The sequence below is a fragment of the Dasypus novemcinctus genome, chromosome 5, assembly GCF_030445035.2.
Source record: "Dasypus novemcinctus isolate mDasNov1 chromosome 5, mDasNov1.1.hap2, whole genome shotgun sequence".
NCBI lineage: Eukaryota > Metazoa > Chordata > Mammalia > Cingulata > Dasypodidae > Dasypus > Dasypus novemcinctus.
The window spans coordinates 40658870-40673859 of NC_080677.1; the positions used below are offsets into that span (position 1 = coordinate 40658870).

At 36.3% G+C, this 14990-nt stretch overlaps 1 protein-coding gene across 8 annotated transcripts in view; it reads right to left on the bottom strand.

Moving 5' to 3' along the window:
* HDAC9 (histone deacetylase 9) overlaps positions 1–14990 on the bottom strand; it is a 996672-nt gene that overhangs the window by 155721 nt on the left and 825961 nt on the right. For all 8 annotated transcript variants that reach the window (XR_011648800.1, XR_011648799.1, XM_071215127.1 and 5 more), the window contains 4 exons: positions 14803–14858; positions 14471–14558; positions 8732–8851; positions 8321–8418 (listed from right to left, as the gene is read on the bottom strand). Coding sequence is in view for 6 of the 8 variants with exons in the window: in XM_071215127.1 (XP_071071228.1) it covers positions 8321–8418; positions 8732–8851; positions 14471–14558; positions 14803–14858 (362 nt within the window). In the remaining 2 variants the exon portion in view is untranslated. The remainder of the gene's footprint in view (positions 1–8320; positions 8419–8731; positions 8852–14470; positions 14559–14802; positions 14859–14990) is intronic.

The window sequence follows — 14990 nt, forward strand, 5'->3', positions numbered from 1 at the left end:
CACACCAGCAGCAAATTCATATGTATTGCTCTTCATTAAAATAAATATTAGATGAAAATCATTACTGCTTTGTTCCCAAGATTGACTGACAAGTTCAGATTTGAAGACCACTTCTTCTTTATTAGCCAAGTCTTTTAGAAAGAGAAAATATGGGCTTGATTTGTGAGCTATGATAAATGGTCTGGGAAAGATGGTAGTAGGGCCAATTTGATATGTACAGTATTTCATATTGGCAAATTGTTTCAAGAAATTCCACCCTCCTTCCCAAAATGTCTTGGACATCCTTGGGAAAATACATAATATCATGAACATAATATATTTGGTTGTCACTAACAATTGTGAATCCATTGCAAGACTGGGAAGCATCAACCACAGCTCTTATAGACAAATAAGACCCCAAATCTTTTTACAGTATTGAATCTGATTTTCAGATGACAACAAATCATTCTTGATTTTGAAATTGGATCTAAACATTCATTTTTCACTCTATTTTCTATTAAAACTTAATTTGGGATTTCTCCAAGTTCAATTGCATAACCCTCAAAAAAAAAAATCTAAATGTACACATAAGAATACATTTCTTTTTACAAAGAAGGAAAAATAGATCTCTTATTTAACAGACTGGCTATCAAAGAAAGAAAAATTACAGAGCTTTAAATTAATAACCTCTCTTAGTGTGTCAAACAAGGGGAAAGCAAAGGAGAAGCGGTTTGGAAAACTGGATGATAAAAGGGTTGGGGAAATCTAGAAGATATTTTTTCAATTATACAGTAGTTTTACCAATTTAGATGACCAGCTAAATGCTGGATAGACAAAAAATGACTTTTCAAAGAAGTTCTCACTATGTCACTCTTGACAGAGAGACACCAGTTTACAGTTTGGGGCCAAAAGAACACTGCCTTCACACTCACAATGTTGTGACCTCTTACCAGCTGTGTGAAGATGGGCAAACTACGGAAACTTGAAGGGTTTGGTACCCTCATATGTAAAATGGGAGTGCTTAGCCCAAGAACTTGTAAAGATTAAAAGAAATAAGCACTAGAAAAAGTAAGCCCTTGGTGAAGGTTTTTTATCATATATTATTATGATTACATTATATTATTTTTATAATGGTACTATTTTCCATTCTCTTAGTATGAAATTGCATTAAAATGTGATAAAGGGAAACGGACTTTGGCCCAGTGGTTAGGGCGTCCGTCTACCATATGGGAGGTCCGCGGTTCAAAACCTGGACCTCCTTGACCCGTGTGGGACTGGCCATGCGCAGTGCTGATGCGCGCAAGGAGTGCCTTGCCACGCAAGGGTGTCCCCTGCGTGGGGGAGCCCCACGCGCAAGGAGTGCACCCATAAGGAGAGCCGCCCAGCGTGAAAAGAAAGAGCAGCCTGCCCAGGAATAGCGCCGCCCACACTTCCCGTGCCGCTGACGACAACAGAAGCGGACAAAGAAACAAGACTCAGCAAAGAGACACCAAGAACAGACAACCGGGGGAGGGGGGGAAATTAAATAAATAAATAAATCTTTAAAAAAAAAAATGTGATAAAAATAAGAACAATAACCATCAAACAATATTTATTTAGTTATATGTAGCAATAAAAGAAGAGAAAATCTAAATATTCAGTTATGGTCCCATCTCATTTTCCATCTCTGTATGTGACAAGAATATTTAGAAGATAGTTCTCTAACATTAATTAGAATAATGATGATATATTTGATAAAGTAACAATGAGAAGAAATAATGTATTTATTTATGTGCTCCCTGCCCAGATGATCTACCCAACCATTTTAAGAAAATTCTAGGCTGATCATTATTGACTAGTTGACTGACGAATATGTACCCTATGAATATGACAATAAAAGGCTCTATTCTGTTTTGCTCTCAAGTTAAATGCACTTTTCTTGTTTTTGTCACTAACATAGTAGGAATCATGGAAAGCCATGATTCTTATTTTAAAGGCTGCATCGGGAATGGTGATTAAAGTTTGACGAATGAACTGAGACTAGTTATAATATTAATTCAGGTTTCCAATCACAGTTTGGTGTTAGTGGAATCTGAATGTGCTTGTGCCATTAAAGCAAATAGGTATGAAACAAAGACAGGAGAGAGGTATAGGCTGTATGTGCTCAACTGGTTCAACTGCTTTGACTAGGTAGTGAAAACACTAAGCTTTTAAAAATTTAAGTTGGTCATCTGGTCAAAATAGTTTAATAAAGGCTACATTTACAAGTACAAACCGTTTTTGATTAAAATAAATACTTCATAAGTAAAGGTAAAGAAAAAAATAGATAGTTTACAATAAAAATAACAAAAATTTCGACTAAATATTTACTCCCTAGGTGAGACAACTTGCTCAAATCCCTTACTTAATTGGCACACTGACAACCTAAGTGAAGTAAAATCATCCTTTGGCAGAATTTCCACATAAGATGAACATTCCTGAAGAGCTGATATTTATAGAGACTTTGTCTTTTGGAAATCCTCCTTACTAACAACTATTTATTAAGGTAGCTAGAAACTATAACACACTGCCTTGGAAGATTGTGATTTTGTAATAAAATCTTGTTTACATCTAAGGAATACACATCTACAGCTCTATGCTTAGTGTGTGCCAAATGGGCCATTTATTATTTCATTAAATGATTCTGAATTTAAGGAGTTTGTATATCTTTTTTTGAAATTAGAAAACCATACAGTCAAATAATACCAAAAGATTTTCATTCATTCATTTACTAATTCAATCAAATAGGCATACTTTCATGGGCTATTAATACTTTACTCTTACATTGGAAATTGCTACTTACTTTTTCAAGGACTTGGAGATGTTTTCCTCATTAGATTTAAGTAGAAGCATGAGATTCATGTTGTCTCTTGTCCACTACAATCGAATTATTTAAATGGTCTTACAGAAATTATCATCTGTAATATTTGCAGGACTCGTAAAGAATTAGTTTTTATAAAACCAACGTGTCCAGTGTGCATCTAGGGACTATGAAGTACAAAGAAACAATTGGAACAAGCTTTTCAAATGATTGGAACAGAGTCTACTATGCAGGCCAGCAGCAAAATATTTGTTAAATGAAGGGAAAACATCTGACATTCTCATGACCTAATGAATGAATGTTCAGAGTTCTTTGTAAAGCATACTCCTTGTGGGATCAAGGTTAGGCTTCATGTAGTTCCCTCAGACTTATGCTGAGTCCACTTAATACCAGCTTCCAATGTTTCTTTTGTAGTCCCCACCATTTCCTCTATCTTCTCTGATTCATTCATTTCTTTTGCCAATATATGGAGTAAATTTTTTGTCTTGCTGAGAACTAGGCAATTAGGGGTTAGGTCAGGGGGCAAAAGTCTTCTATTTCAGCAAAAGTTCACTGTGCCCTATCACTCCTTAGTCTTTTAAGTCATGAACAGTCGAGCAGAGTAGCATTATGGCATGAAAAAAAATAGTATAGCTATTGGTGTTATAAACTGAGTTCAAATCATGACCTTTCCACTTAATGGTTTTCTGACTTACCCATAATTTCTGTAAAGTTCTATTTTAGGATCTGGCATTTAAAAGCTCAATAAAAATAGTGATAATTATATTACAACATGGTAACTTTGGAAATACATTTTTAGTTGAACATAAAGATACTTGATATTTTGGAGTATTGTAAAAGCTCAGGTTAAAATTTAAAGTGTCCTCCAATTATTTCAGAGAAGAGTAATAACTGTGTGGAAGAAATAACCAGTCTCCTGAAATAATTTATTCTATTATATTATTTTTAATTGTACTTAAAGCTTACAGCAAACACGAAAATGCTCCAATTGCCTTCATTTTTTTTTTTTTTTTTTTTTGTCTTAGGAAAAAAGAGCATGTAATAGAAACCACAAGGACAGTATGTATGACAAATTTTGACTGGGAAAATAAGAGCCATTCTTAAGTCCTGCTATACATGTAGCTTCACAGAGAGAGGCTTTCCCTTCAAAGGGAACAAAAACAACAATTAAGAGAAAAGAAAAGGCAGTATTTACTTTTTTCCCTTCTTCTATTTCCTGCATCAATACACAAATGCCAAAAAGATCTAGTATTCCTGCTTTTACTGGGGAAGAAGGGTTGTATTAAGAAGGATATGCTGGAAAACGGACTTTGGCCCAGTGGTTAGGGCGTCCGTCTACCATATGGGAGGTCCGCGGTTCAAACCCCGGGCCTCCTTGACCCGTGTGGAGCTGGCCATATGCAGCGCTGATGCGCGCAAGGAGTGCCGTGCCACGCAAGGGTGTCCCCCGAGTGGGGGAGCCCCACGCGCAAGGAGTGTGCCCGTGAGGAGAGCCGCCCAGCGTGAAAAGAAAGAGCAGCCTGCCCAGGAATGGCGCCGCCCACACTTCCCGTGCCGCTGAACGACAACAGAAGCGGACAAAGAAACAAGACGCAGCAAATAGACACCAAGAACAGACAACCAGGGGAGGGGGGGGGGAATTAAATAAATAAATAAATAAATAAATAAAAATCTTAAAAAAAAAAAAAGAAGGATATGCTTATAAAATATCGGTTTTCAAAAATGAATTTAAAGTCTATCTCACTAAAGACCTGATTTACAGGGGCATTTACATATTTAGATGAGCAGCTACTCGCCTGCAAAAACATTTTGTGATATATGATCCACATTCTCGCCAGCTCATGCCTCCCTCATGTCCTTGCACCAACAAGGAGAGATCGTTTCATGCCTCCCTGCTTTTTACAGGCTAGTCTCTCTTCCTAAAATGGATTTCCATCCTATTCCAATTGCTTTTCTCCCTGGAAAATTCTTTCTCATCGTTGAAAGCACTAATGAAACAGCCCAGCCTTTACTCCTTACAAAAGAGTTAACTATTGTATCCTCTCTATCTTCTTGAAGCACATTTGTTCTCTAGAACAATAATGATCATATCTATTATGACCTCTGAGAGCAAGGGCAGCTCTGAGTTTCCAGTGCTCACCATAGTGCTCGGCATATACTATGTGTTCAACAAATGTTTTTTTGAGTGCATGATTTGCTTTCTTTATTCATCCATAACAAATTCACAAATACATACTGGCACACAGGTTTAAAAAACACAACAGAAAAATTAGTTATACTCTGGTTCTTAACTATGAATATTCAAAGCCAAAATTTTGTCTTGTGTACAGAATATATAAAGAACTCTTGCAATTCAACAACAAAAAGACAAACAACCCAATCAAAAAAAAAAATGGGTAAAGGAGTAGAATAGACATTTCTCCAAAGAAGATATGCAAATGCTCAATAAGTACATGAAAAGGTTTTCCACATCGTGAGTCATTAGGGAAATGCAAATGAAAACCCCAATGTGATACCACATCACATCCATTAGAGTGGCTATAATAATAATAATAATAATATAAAATAACTAGTGTTGGCAGGGATGTGGAAAAATCGCTCATATATTGCTGGTAGGAATGTAAGCTGGTTCAGCCACTGTGGAAGTTTGGTAGGTCCTCAAAAAGTTAAACATAAAATTATCATATGACCCAAAAATTCCTTTTCTACATATTTACCCCAAACAATCGAAAACAGGTACTGAAACAAATACATGAACATGTCTGTTCATAGCAGTGCTATTGACAATAGAAAAAAGATGTAAACCAACCAAGTGTTTAATAATAAATGAATGGATAAACAAATTGTGGTGTGTGTATATGTATATTTCAGCCATAAAAGGAAATGAGGCACTGATACATCCTACAATGTGGGTGAACCTTAAAAATATATGCTAAGTAAACTAAGCTAGTCACAAAAGGTCACATGTTGTGTGATTCCACTTAAACAAAATATCCAGAATAGGTAAACCATTGAGATAGAGAACAGATTGATGGGTTCCAGGGGTTGTAGGGAAATAGGGAGTAACTCCTTACCAGGTATAGGATGATGAAAAAGTTCTGGAACTTGACGTAGGTGGAGGTTGTGCAACATTGTGAATGTCCTAAGTAATACTGAATTGTTCACTTTAAAATGATTAATTTTATGTTATGTAAATTTCACTACAATAACATATTTTAAAAGCAACTATGGGTGCTGTCAATATATTTTCACACTATTTAACAAAAGTGATTGCATTCGAAGGGCTTCTTTTTAAAAAATCTTGCCTGCAATTCACTTTTTGCTGTGTTAAAATCCAGGCACAAAATATAAATTGTGCTTCTCTGCTGTGCCTACAGGATCCATTTATATATATAAAGCTACAGTACTACCAATAGTTGTATAATAATAATTTAGAAAATCTGAGCTGTGCATTACAGGTCAATGGATATGACAATTTGCTATAAGGTCTGAAACAATGTGTAGGTCATCCACATCACCTGGTTTATTTGGGAAGCAAAAAAATAAAGTCATACATGAGGTGATATTAAGATCTATTATCCTGTTATAGTTCCTTTAAGAAATTAGTAAATTTGTTAATTTTGAAACCAAATTCATAAAATTGAAAGTCCTAAGGTTTCTTAATATATTTTTAGTTTAATGCTGATATTAATGCAAACTATCTTCATTGATAACTAGTCTTACAGTAAACAAACTTATTTCAGATATTTTTATTAATCTTTTCTTATAAACATTCTACCAAGCAAAATATAAAATTTTTCTTATAAATATTCCACCAAGCAAAAATTATTCCCCCTGCCCCGCCATCTCCTGGGAAACTCTAATCAACTTCTGGTCTCTATGAATTTGCTATTTCTAGATATCAGATACTTTACATATATATATGTGTGTGTATAGTTATATAACCAAAATACAAATTTGAAAGGTAAGTTGAATTATCTTTTTTATCTGGCAATACTGTGTCAAAGGTATTTCCTTTAATCATACTTTTAAAAAAATAGATATCTATATTCTATGAGTTTTCCAGAGCTATTTTCTAGGAAGAAATAGAGAAATAATTCTAATGAGAAAATGAAGTAAGTATGCATGACCCCGGGGACAGCAGAAACCCACCAAAACCTCATGTAGAGAAAATTTTCCCCTTCTTGCCTAAGTGTCAAGTACATTAGCAACAGAATTTTTCCCTTTGGAATTTAGAAACAGTAAATTTCAAAACCACGAATATATCTAAAATTTCTTACCAGACTGAGTTCAACTAAACAAAACATTCAAAAATTATGCATTAACGATAGATTAAACTCTCCTCCTAAAGCTTTGCAACTGAGGCACATATTGACACAATATTTCTCCATAGAACAGACATTTTCAAGTACTGAATTTCTTTTTAATTCTAAAATAGCAATGTCTCTTTTGAAACTCCATCTCCAAGAAGAAAGCATTTAATTTATTATGTCTTGCTTGAACTAATTTTAAAAGTTCTTTGTTTTAGAAAAACGAAGTAGTAGAATGCAGGGTGTTTACATAAATATAGATTGCATTTATTGCCCATGTTCGTAGAAGAACTAAACCCAGGCAATTAATTAACTAGTGTTTTAATGAGGAAGGGAAAATATACAAAAGTAATTTACTCTACCATCAACTAAGATTGCCTAAGCCAATGTTCCTTAAAGTACACTAGTTCCTCAGATTAAGGAATGCTCAATAGTGCCATGTCAAAGGATTCCTATATGGCTAGAACCATAATAAACAAAATATCTGTAATTTGTAATATAAGTGTTTGGGAATATGTTAGTAACAATCTTGCAACCTTGTTTTACAAAATTCATTTTATTTTGAAGAGTTCAGTATATTGCACTAATTCTTTCAGTTATTTTCATTATATGAAATCTACCATGTGTCAGAGATGATTTAATTTATCTAAATGTTGAATTCCTAGCATAATTTGTACATTTACCAAAATTCAGAATTACTACTGAGGTGTTCAGGTTTGAATAAAGTGGTATTAATAGCAAAAAAAAAAAAAAAAAAGTTTGGGAAATGCCTACTCAACAAACTTAAATAGGTGGTGAAACACTTCTCAGATCACTTAATATGGTGATGTTCATTGTGAATAGCCTCTTATCTTACAACAGGCAGCCTCTTCCAAAGCTATTTAATAATAAAACTTTTTTTTTCTTTTATTTGGGAGATGCAGGTAGGGGTGTAGAGCATACCTGGGCCACTGGTCAGTATACTTGTATCAACTAGGTCATGACATACTTTTTTTTCTTACACATATTCCTTAACGTGGCTTTGCAGCAATAATCAGTTCATCATAAACATTTTCTTGAAGCTTTGATAGAACGGCTTTTTTTAGCCACTGCACCTTAATTAGGAAAATGCACTTTGTCTTTTAGATTTGGTGCTGCTGCAGTGGAAATTTGTTTTCCAATATGCCCGTATCAGAGAGAAAGAAGTACCAACCTGAACGCTTCCAGGTACTCAATATCCCCCATGGGGGGATCGAGGCCACCTGTCCAGGCAATATTTATATTGTATCCTTCTCCAAGGCCAGTTCCGACCTGGGGAGAGAAAAACATGCCACAGTGGGTAGAGAAGAGGGCAAAGGGAAGAAAGCAAGAAGAGAGGAAAACAAACACGTGTGAGCTCTTGAAATAAACATCAAACAACAAATCAAATCAGCCCAGCCTTGCCTGACAACCAGTGCTCTGGGTTATGCACTTGTTCTGCACTGTTTCTTGGTCCTGTGGGACAACTCAGTAATCTCGTGTAATTTAAAACACCAGCAAAGGACAAGAAAATTAGGGGTAATCATGCAATGCAATTACCTGAAAGATACAAATAAAAGTGGGGCTCTAAAGAAATAAACCGAACCTCATTTGGGGCTCCACTGCCGGGGAAAAAATTTCCTTCATCATAGCGATGGAGTGAAATGTACAGGATGCTGGGGTCAGCATAAAAAGCTTGCTGTGTACCATTTCCATGGTGAACATCCTACAGCGAAAAGAAAACAGATGACAAATACAGTCATGTCTAACTCTGTGTTAGATACAATATAAACATTATGTTTACAGAAAGGGACATCCTTTCTGAATTCAAGTTCCCTCTTTGTACCCCACCCTCCTGCTCATTTGGCGGGTTGGGGGGGCTACTTCTTACTATGTCTCTCTTTTTCTTTCTCCCATTCAGCCTGCTTCCACACCACCCCCTTTACTTCCTGAACTTTCAGGCAAATTATCCTTTAATGCACTCATTTTTTAACCTGGCTTCTAAAAATCAGGAAACCACAGCGAGCATGCCCTGGAGACTCCAGATGAGCAGTCATTGAGAAAGCCCAGTCCTTTGGTACAATTAGATATTTATACACCGGCTCTTTGTACTCTTTGCTTCAGTGATGGAATCTCGCATCCTGTTTTATGGAGGAATTTTATGACTTATTAACTGCCAACAGTTCATAACCCCTCAGGCTTAATTAACTAGCCTCATTGGCCTCTGAAGAAAGACTAATGTTTAAACTACAAACTAGTATTTTGCAGAAGGATCTATGACTTACAGAGCATTTTCGCAATTCTTGACAGAACACTAAACATACATGTATGCACTGATTTGCCAAGTCCCACCATTGAGGTCAAAGGCTTTGCAACCAGCTGAGTAAATTGGCTTTCTTGAAGCATTCAGTTCAGTTAGCAATCCCCCAGCAGTTAGAATCACTTCAAAAGAGATGCCAGATGCAAAAAGGACTTCATACTTCATTTTGTTAAAATGGTGACAGCAAAAGTCGAAGACACAGGAGCATGAGCTCATTAGCTATTAAGTCAGTAGGGCCAAACACAAAGATGGCATGGGGCTTTATGCAATCTTGTCCAATCTGCCTAATTTCAATATTATATCATGGCTCTCTTCCCAGCCTCCTTCCTGCCCTTTTTTCTTTCCCCCTACTCTTTCTTTCCCACTTCACACTCCACAGCAAAAACAAAAAAGCTGTCATTAAAATAATGAAAAAATTCTTAGTACAGTTATAAAGGCTAATGATTGATGAATCAAGATGTCACAGTGCTTTATTTCTTATGGTTTTATGATATAAACATATGCAGGGAATGAGACAGGAAGTAGAGAAAACCAGGAAAGCTTAGGAAAAATAAAACTAAGATATCTTCAATGAAAAGCCTCAATTGTTAAGAACATAATAATGTATTGCTCAGTATCTTCTGAGCAAAAGAAAAAGGGACCATGCAGAAAAGTGAATAAACTATATGTTTGTTTTCAATAGAATAATATCACTAAAACTTTGGCTTATATATAGTTTCTGGTTCTGCTTTTTAAAAGTATGGTATCTTGTAAATATGTATTTACATTGTACTTTAATTTATATCATTAAGAATCACATTATTTTCAACAACGATTCCTACAATTTATGTCAGATAAAATATTAAACATCTTATGTGGATGACTTAATTATATATAGTGTGCATATCATCCTTAATACAAAGAGAAATAAACGGAGGCTCATAGAGTTTAGGTAACTTACTAAGTTATACAGAAAGTAAGTTACAAGAGTGGGTTTCGAATATACTTCTTAGTCCAAAGCTCAAACTCTTAAACATTTTACTGTTAACCGGCACTTACTTCTGTTCTATCTTTGCTTTTCTTAGCAAAGCTGTGAGGTAAGATTGGAAGTCCTTATTGATTCTTATCGAGGTTTTAACCAACTTGACTCCAAACCTCAGCCCAGATCTCCTTCCCTAGATATCATGAACGTCTCCTTTAACTAGGATCTGAAAGACTGTACCAAGCTTGCTAAACCCCTCCCTCTTTTTTGCATACACACATCTAAAATTAATTAAGAAATCATAAAATGGTGGGGCAGATCCACATCACCAGAAACTTGTTCTGGTTAAAAGCATTCTCATCAGAAGAAGAATATCTGACTGAAAATAGATTAATTCCTGAATTTCGACGAGTTCGAAGGAAAGGCAAGAGAGAGTAAAATTATTTTTTTTATGAAAATGAAACAATTTAAGCCACAGAGTCTTTTGTGTTTGCTACTGGATACCGAGAGGATGGATAAACAAAATACTTGGAAAAGCAACAGTGAAGAGATGTTTGCCTTTCCACTACGCAATGGGAGTTTAGTGTTTTGCTCTGGGTATAGATGCAACCACACTTTGAAACGCAGAACTACATTGCCTTGATTCCGTTTGCTTCTTTAGGGACTTTGTAAAAGTTTATTTCAGGAGGTCATATAGAAGATGCTATTTGTCTTAAACATAGAATTACTCATTCTTGAAAAGTATCTTGGGCAATTATTACTGCACACGTTTCTGAGTAAGAAACATATTCTCATCCTCAGCCTAACAAGATTTTCAACTGACATCAATCATGAAAATGCACAAATCCATTCTAATATTTGGGCAATTCTTGATTCCTGGGGATAATAACTTACTGTGTAACTTTGGGCGTACCTTTTTTTCTTCCAGCTTTATTTGCATACAAAGCACTGACTGCTCAGCTATACTCTGAAGATTGTTTTTCCATAGCAATAAAACACCATCCTCCAAGGGGAACTGTATTAGACTAATATAAAAAACTATTGGTGATTGTGAAGAATTACTGTAGATATTAAATGAACTGAATCATTTAAAGCACCCCAAAAGAGACCTTGTATTTGAGATATTCTGGGAAATGATGAAAATATCATTTCACTAATTTAGTGGTTAAAAGAACAACCCAAGAATAAATTCTATATAAGGATTTAGATAGCCTGTAATATAAATTAGAATAAAATAGCTTTGAATAAAAAAATCTAGCAGCTAAGGTTATTCCTTGCATAGGAACTTGTGACAAAGTTTTAAAGGTACTTGACCAAAAATGGATTTATCCAAGGACATCTGAAGTGATTTTTTTCATGAAGAAAGTTTTAAAAAGTATTACTTGAAGCTGTAAGTCACATTACCTAAAAGCCACCTGAGCCATGTAGGCAAATCCTACTTCCAGGGCAGGTTCATGTCCTGAATGTCATAGCCAGTGTCCTGCAGGCCGAGAGGCAAGATGCTGCACCTGCTCCCTCTTCTCATCAATATGAATGTCTTTGGATTCCTCCCCAGAAAGAGAACTGGAATGAATGAGCACCATAGTAGAGTCATCCCACCTAAAATACTCAACTTTTCTGAATTTGGCTGTAATCGGAAGTGAATTAGAACTCTGGCTCTGGGCTTACTAGGCAATAAAAATGCTGACACTAGCTGCTGGACAATGGAGTAGCTTTGCCTTCTGGCTGCCCAGGAATTTGTGAAGGCAGTTCACATCCACTAGCTATCATTAATGACTGCAGGTATGTAGATTTGAATTTCTTTTGCCACTGAAGAACCTTCACCTCTTCTCCTTTGTTAACTTGCAGAATAGACCTGTCAGCCAGGGAGAAGCGATGTCTCAGTGCCACGTGGCATTTCAAAACTTCCTTCTCGGCAGCTGGAAGAACTGGAAATTTGCTCAAAGAAGCCTTGCAGCTGCAGAATTTGGAAGACTTGTAACAAAGAATGTGGCCTGGCTGATGGAGATCTCAGAGGCAACCCTTTGGAGAGAATTTCATGTTTAGAGAATTTGAAGCAAAAACGTCCCCTCTACTACAGCTTGCTGGGAAATCAGCATCCTTTATGATCAGATGATGGGTTAAAGTCATAATCAAAGGTCGATAAGCTTGCAGGAACCTCCTTGGAGCTACCAAATAACTTATTTCAGAAATTATATCAAATGAGCTCCAGTAGCCTTTTATTCCTATAGTAATGTACAAAAACAAACCTTTGCCCAAAATCCTCTGTGGTAAAAACAACGCATTACAAGCTGGGTATTTTTAGCTTTCAAGCTGTTTATACAATTCATTACTTCTGAGTTTGAATAGTACACATGTGCTTTCAAAGGAGACTCTTAACAGTTACTGATTATCTTCATAGAATCATAAAATGGTAGTTAGAAGGGATTCCACAGAAAGTAAATTCAAAAGATTCTTAAGAATAGAATGAACACCATTTGCCAATCTTCTTCCCACATAATTTTCACAAATCTGGACAGCTTAGAAAAATTTTCCTCACAATCCTTGGTCTTTATCAACTATCTTTTCTTCAAGTTTTTGGCTCATATTTTTTTTAACCTAGGACTTACAGTATTAGGTACATACAAAGAAATTTGGTCAAATCACATTTTAAAAATAATTTAATATCTTATAAAGCAACCCAAACCGTAATTATGAGGTATTTGAATTGTCATTTTTTATGTACATGGGAAAAGGGTAGTGATGTCCTCATTTTTGTAACATCGTAAGTCCTTGCTGCTGTAGTACATCTAGGCCTTCAACACTTTTCTTTCATGGTGAACTACGACCTACATTGGCAACCTAAGCGTGTTTGGGAAAATATACAGGGAAAAGAGGGCTTTAATATTCTCCACACCAAAGTGTCTGCATGAAGCCTACAATACGGGGTGTAGACACCACGCATTCTGACCAGGCACTAGAAATGGTCGTCAGTTTTTCATTCCTTTTGTTTTCATTTGGACTTAACGAAGTATTTCTTCACGTGGCTCTGTCTGTGCTCTCTCAACCCTTTGGTGTGCCCGCTTAACTAAATCGGAGGGCTGGATGTGAGGCCGTGACTTCCCAATAAGATTTAATTATGAGTGCAGATATGAACAAGATTTAGACTATTAAGCCTTGCACTTCAAAAAAACCTTTAACATATTTTGCCTTTAAATCTTTTATCACCTGCAAAAATTAATTAAGTGCAGATGTAGCAGGTTCGGTTTGGATGCCAGGGTTCATTTCCTGTCTATGCTTTGTCAGACAACCTATTACACCTCCTCGTGAACTGGAGGCAAACTGAAAACCCGGCTCATAAATCACCATTCAGCTCTCTTTTGCCCTTTCCTGGGTTGGTCCTTTTCTTATGGGGCAGATCTCCAGCTCATTATTCATGAATATACTATAGATAACATGCCAAATGTCATCTGCATTTAAACAAACCATTTGTTAAACAAATTATGTCTATTGTCTAAGAATGCATCATGTTAAAATGCAAGACTAATCTAATGCCTCTGACTTTTAATCACTCAGGATTCCTGCGGGGAGTCATCCCAAACTGGCACATATGATCTGAGATCTTTTCAGAAAGAATGACATGCTGACTTGTTTTAATAATACCACTGTTGCACAACAAGCAACGTGATTGCTAACCAGGGGAAGTGGCCAATTTGGTTACCCAAGCAACAGCATTCTTTCCAGCACATCTGACTACTTAAAGTCTATATTCTGTAGGGAAAAGTAAATTCAGGTTCTGTTGGGTTATTTTAACTGTGGAAGTATCAATTCATTTAAGGATCATAAAAGTTGCCCTGATCTGCGCCTTCTTCTCATTAAATTGCAGTTAACACCATGAAAGTGAAACGTGAATGTTTATGGTTTCAGAACTGCAATCCTGAATTTAATGAGTTTCCACATTCAAAGGAAACGCACCCTTCAGTTGTTTGCAAGTGCTAAAAGCAAGACAGCCTGACAGAGAAATACAAATTCATTCCCTTTTATCTCGAGTCACTGAAAATGCAGCTCTGGCCAGGAATACATACCAGATCTACAATCAATATCTTGCTTATATTTAGTTGGTCTCTCAAGTATTTGGCGGTAATTGCAACTGAATTAAAAAAGCAGAACCCCCTGCGGAATAGAGAAGAACAGAGAAATAAGAAAGCAAATCAGCCAGGAAAACCATTATAAATAATGTTCAGAGCATTTTTTAAAATGCTATATGATCTCTGAAGCCATAAATCTGCTTCTGGGAGTACCTCGCAAGATTTTTCAGTCCATCTGCTAACAATTAGAGGCTTCAGAGACATGCACAGGGCAGGTGACCGCCAGGAACCGTGGGGCTCGGAGATGGGCAACAGTCCCTGGTACTTACATGGCTGTGGATTCTTCAGCGTGATGGCCTGGGGGCCTCACAACAGCAAACCCATTCTGTAAGAACAAGATAGGTTTTCAATGATCAGATATGGGGAGAATTGCTTGGATTTCCAAGTATTACAAAGCAGCAGGCGCATACAAAAAAAAAAAAAAAGCGCAGTCTATTCCTGGCTTCTGAGCTTGCTT